A 3,276-nucleotide genomic window follows, 5' to 3' on the forward strand; every position below is an offset into this window, starting at 1 on the left:
TTTTTTTTTTAAATATGCTTATGCTACTGATTATTTTCGCTGCACTGAGTATAACTTTATACTACATTGTTGCTATTAATAAATGCACTGCTTTTAAACATCTTCGACATTTTCTTGCTGCTGCTCTTGCTGCGTGCCATCATAGCTCTCCTCCAGCTCTCGCATGTTGATAACCACATTTCCATTGGCAGTGTCTATAGCTGGCATAACTACAACCTCTTCAATATCAGTCGATGCTATCCCATCAATGATCGCCGTTGCGTCCGCTGGTACTGGCTTAACTGGTATTATGGGCACCAATCCATTCAGATCAGCACCATCCGATTTCACTGTTGCTGTGGAAGCAGCAGATACTGAGCCCATAGCAGGCATTGCGACATTCAGCGGCAGTGTATCGTCCTGGCGTAACAGTTGATGATGTTGGCTATGGCTGCGTGTTTTTGTTTTTGTTTTCGTATAAATAATAACAATAACAACAAAAGTTTGTGTGTGGGCAAATTACTCAAATTTAAATTAACGGCACAATTGGATAAGAAACAAATGTATAGCGTAGCATACAACAATACAAGAAAATCAACAACAACAACATTAGTGTGTGTGTGTGGATCAATTTTGTCTTGTTCTACCTACTAGCGCCATCAAGCGTTCTTACTACTACATTTGCACTTATCTGCGTGCTGGATATTGGATTAGTTACTGGAATTGCTCGAGAATGCTAACCTGGTTTGTTGTGTGGTATCGCCCATGGAATCGTATGATGGCATCTGGTGCTGCTTTTGCGTGTTGTACGTCAATCCATCGCCGACACTGTGACACAAAACCACGAACGAGCATAGTATTTTGGTTATGAAAGATTTATAAGTTTTTTTTTTTTGAAGATTTTTTAGTAAAGTCGCCACAGTATTTGCAAGTGAGTGTGTTATTTTGAATTATTATTTATAGCTTGTTTTGTGTGCGCAGCACTTCTTGTAAGTATGTTTAACGCTTGCTAAGAGGCACTCAACGTTTAGACAGTAGGAAGAGCAAGGATTTTATTTATTTAGTTTTTTTTTGGAGCACTTGGAGTTGGAAATTAACATGAGGATAATTTGATTAAGATTTAAGTGTATTGACCCAAAAATTTTGATTCCTTTATTTTTAGTGCGCATCATATATGTATGTATGTAAAAGTAAAAAAAAGTATAAGGTATATTTAGAGATAGTTAGAGTGACACAATAACGAAGCTATAGTGGATGTTCCCTTAATCGGTAATTTATTTTTGAGAGCGAGATCAGCGCGCTATTTGAATCCAATTTCAATTGAAATCCAGTGCAGAGATTATTTTAACAAAATGCGCATTAGGGCCGTTTACTTATCTGTTTTAAAATATGTAAATAATCAGTTAAACTTAATTACAACAATTTCCAAGGCCCTTAGTGTTACATATTTGAACTCTTATAGTTTGCCATTTTATAGTCACGCTTATCAAACTTTTAATAGAATTTAATAGAACGGCAAATAATAAAGTACCTTTCTGGCTAATCCCGAGAAAGTAATTTAGATAGACCTTAAGTGACGTCATTCTAAAAGGCTTATCCAAGAAGTACTGTAAATAGAACTTCCCTGCATGTCTTCTAGAAAGGCGTTACCTACTTACAATTTAGGCATATGTATAAGTTTAAATTAATTAGCATTATAAATGAATTTTAAGTTGTAACGAAACATATGTACATATAGTATATTCGATAAGGACCTCAAAAAGGTATGAGTTTTATTAATTAGAGAAGCTTCTATAGAAGAACTCTCCAAAAGGGCTTCTTGAAACCCTTCTTTGGTCATTAAAAAATTAAAAAAAAAAAAACTGGAATGACTAATTATCTAATTTGTCAGAGACTATAAGTCCTATCGGAAAGTGATGTCACGATCTGATTGTCCCAAAATACATCTATCTTAGCTCGTCGAGATTGTTTTTCATCAACGCTGTGAGACTTTGGAATAATATACCAGAATCCGTCAAGTGCTAATAAATTACTATTTTCGGTCACTGCGAGGAGTGTGATTGCAATAATATTCTTTCTTTCCTATCAACTGCCTCTCTGAACTCATTTCCTTCTATCTATGTATATGTTTAATTGTGCTTATGATTAGTTAAGGCTTTACTTATGCTTTGTGTTAGTGCTAAGTTTATTTTTAATTGATCTGTTACTCTGTAATAAAATACCAAATGAAGTTGATGCACTTTAAAAAGATTCTTATCTTATTTGTACCACCACTTTTGTTCAAATAAATAAATAAATATGTATATGGTTTATGGAGAATTATTAGTTTTCATTTGCCGTATTTCATATTGAGATTGATAAATTGGTTCGTAAGATATACGTGTTTAAGTGGAACCACTTTTTGTTTTAGGCTGAATAACGGTAAATGGCAAATATCTCGAAAACGTATCCATAGAAAAAAAAATTAACTCGATTTTCGGAATCACCGAGCAATTCTACATAGAAATTGGATAGTGGCGTCTGGAGAACAAAAACCAAAGTAAATTTTGCTATCCAGTGTATTTCGACTAATGCGTCTTTTTAGAAATTCACAACTTAATTTATACGCTTTACCATAAAAATTCATAAAAAATCACAGTTTAAAATAACAAATGTCCATTTTTGTGTAATAAAACTGACTCAAATAAAAATTTATGTTTTTAATTTGCCAAATAACATTTTTCTCGATAAAAACGTAAGCAGAACTCTATATAAGTGCTATATACATTCAGGTAATACATATCAGCAGACCTCAACGTCAAACGGGTTTAGGTGTACGACCAAAATAAAATAGAAATCGGAAGTAAAATTAAGACACAGGAAAGAGGATTACTAAGTGCACATTCTATAGCAAAAGAAAAGTTAAAAATTGCATAAAACAAAAAAGCTGCACACACATTCACTGCACATATGGAAATTATTAACAAATTAAATACGCGTGTTTCAAACATACAAATGTACATACAATTTTCTTGCTAAAAATGGAATTAAAAAATGTATTTACCTCGTGTAGACTGGCAAAAACCACAGTTTCCAGTTATCGCCGAACACTTCTTGGAAATTGGCATACTTTCCCAAATTATAGCCATTCTTATCTGGACCACCTATGCGGAAAATTGGCGCGCGGAAAGCCTCTACGAAAATATATATGTGTATTAGCGATTTTTCTTTTATATTTAAGCTACACTCTCCGAAGCCCTCCTACTCACCCAACGTTGTGCGGTTCATGAGCGTCAAGTAAACGTGATAACCGAAGAG

At 34.0% G+C, this 3,276-nt stretch overlaps 1 protein-coding gene across 1 annotated transcript; it reads right to left on the reverse strand.

The window, feature by feature from the left end:
* Nucleotides 1-6: 6 nt before the first annotated feature.
* On the reverse strand, nucleotides 7-3,270 carry LOC118742779 (palmitoyltransferase ZDHHC2-like). Its single transcript, XM_036475115.1, has 4 exons — nucleotides 3,228-3,270; nucleotides 3,023-3,152; nucleotides 721-807; nucleotides 7-430 (listed from the first exon to the last, which is right to left on the reverse strand). Exons 1-4 carry the CDS (start codon nucleotides 3,244-3,246, stop codon nucleotides 94-96), a joined length of 573 nt encoding a protein of 190 aa, XP_036331008.1. The 5' UTR covers nucleotides 3,247-3,270; the 3' UTR covers nucleotides 7-93.
* Between the last annotated feature and the right edge of the window lie 6 nt (nucleotides 3,271-3,276).

Source organism: Rhagoletis pomonella, unplaced genomic scaffold (genome assembly GCF_013731165.1).
Source record: "Rhagoletis pomonella isolate Grant_MI unplaced genomic scaffold, Rhpom_1.0 Rhpom_scaffold_00007, whole genome shotgun sequence".
In the NCBI taxonomy this organism is placed as follows: Eukaryota; Metazoa; Arthropoda; class Insecta; order Diptera; family Tephritidae; genus Rhagoletis; species Rhagoletis pomonella.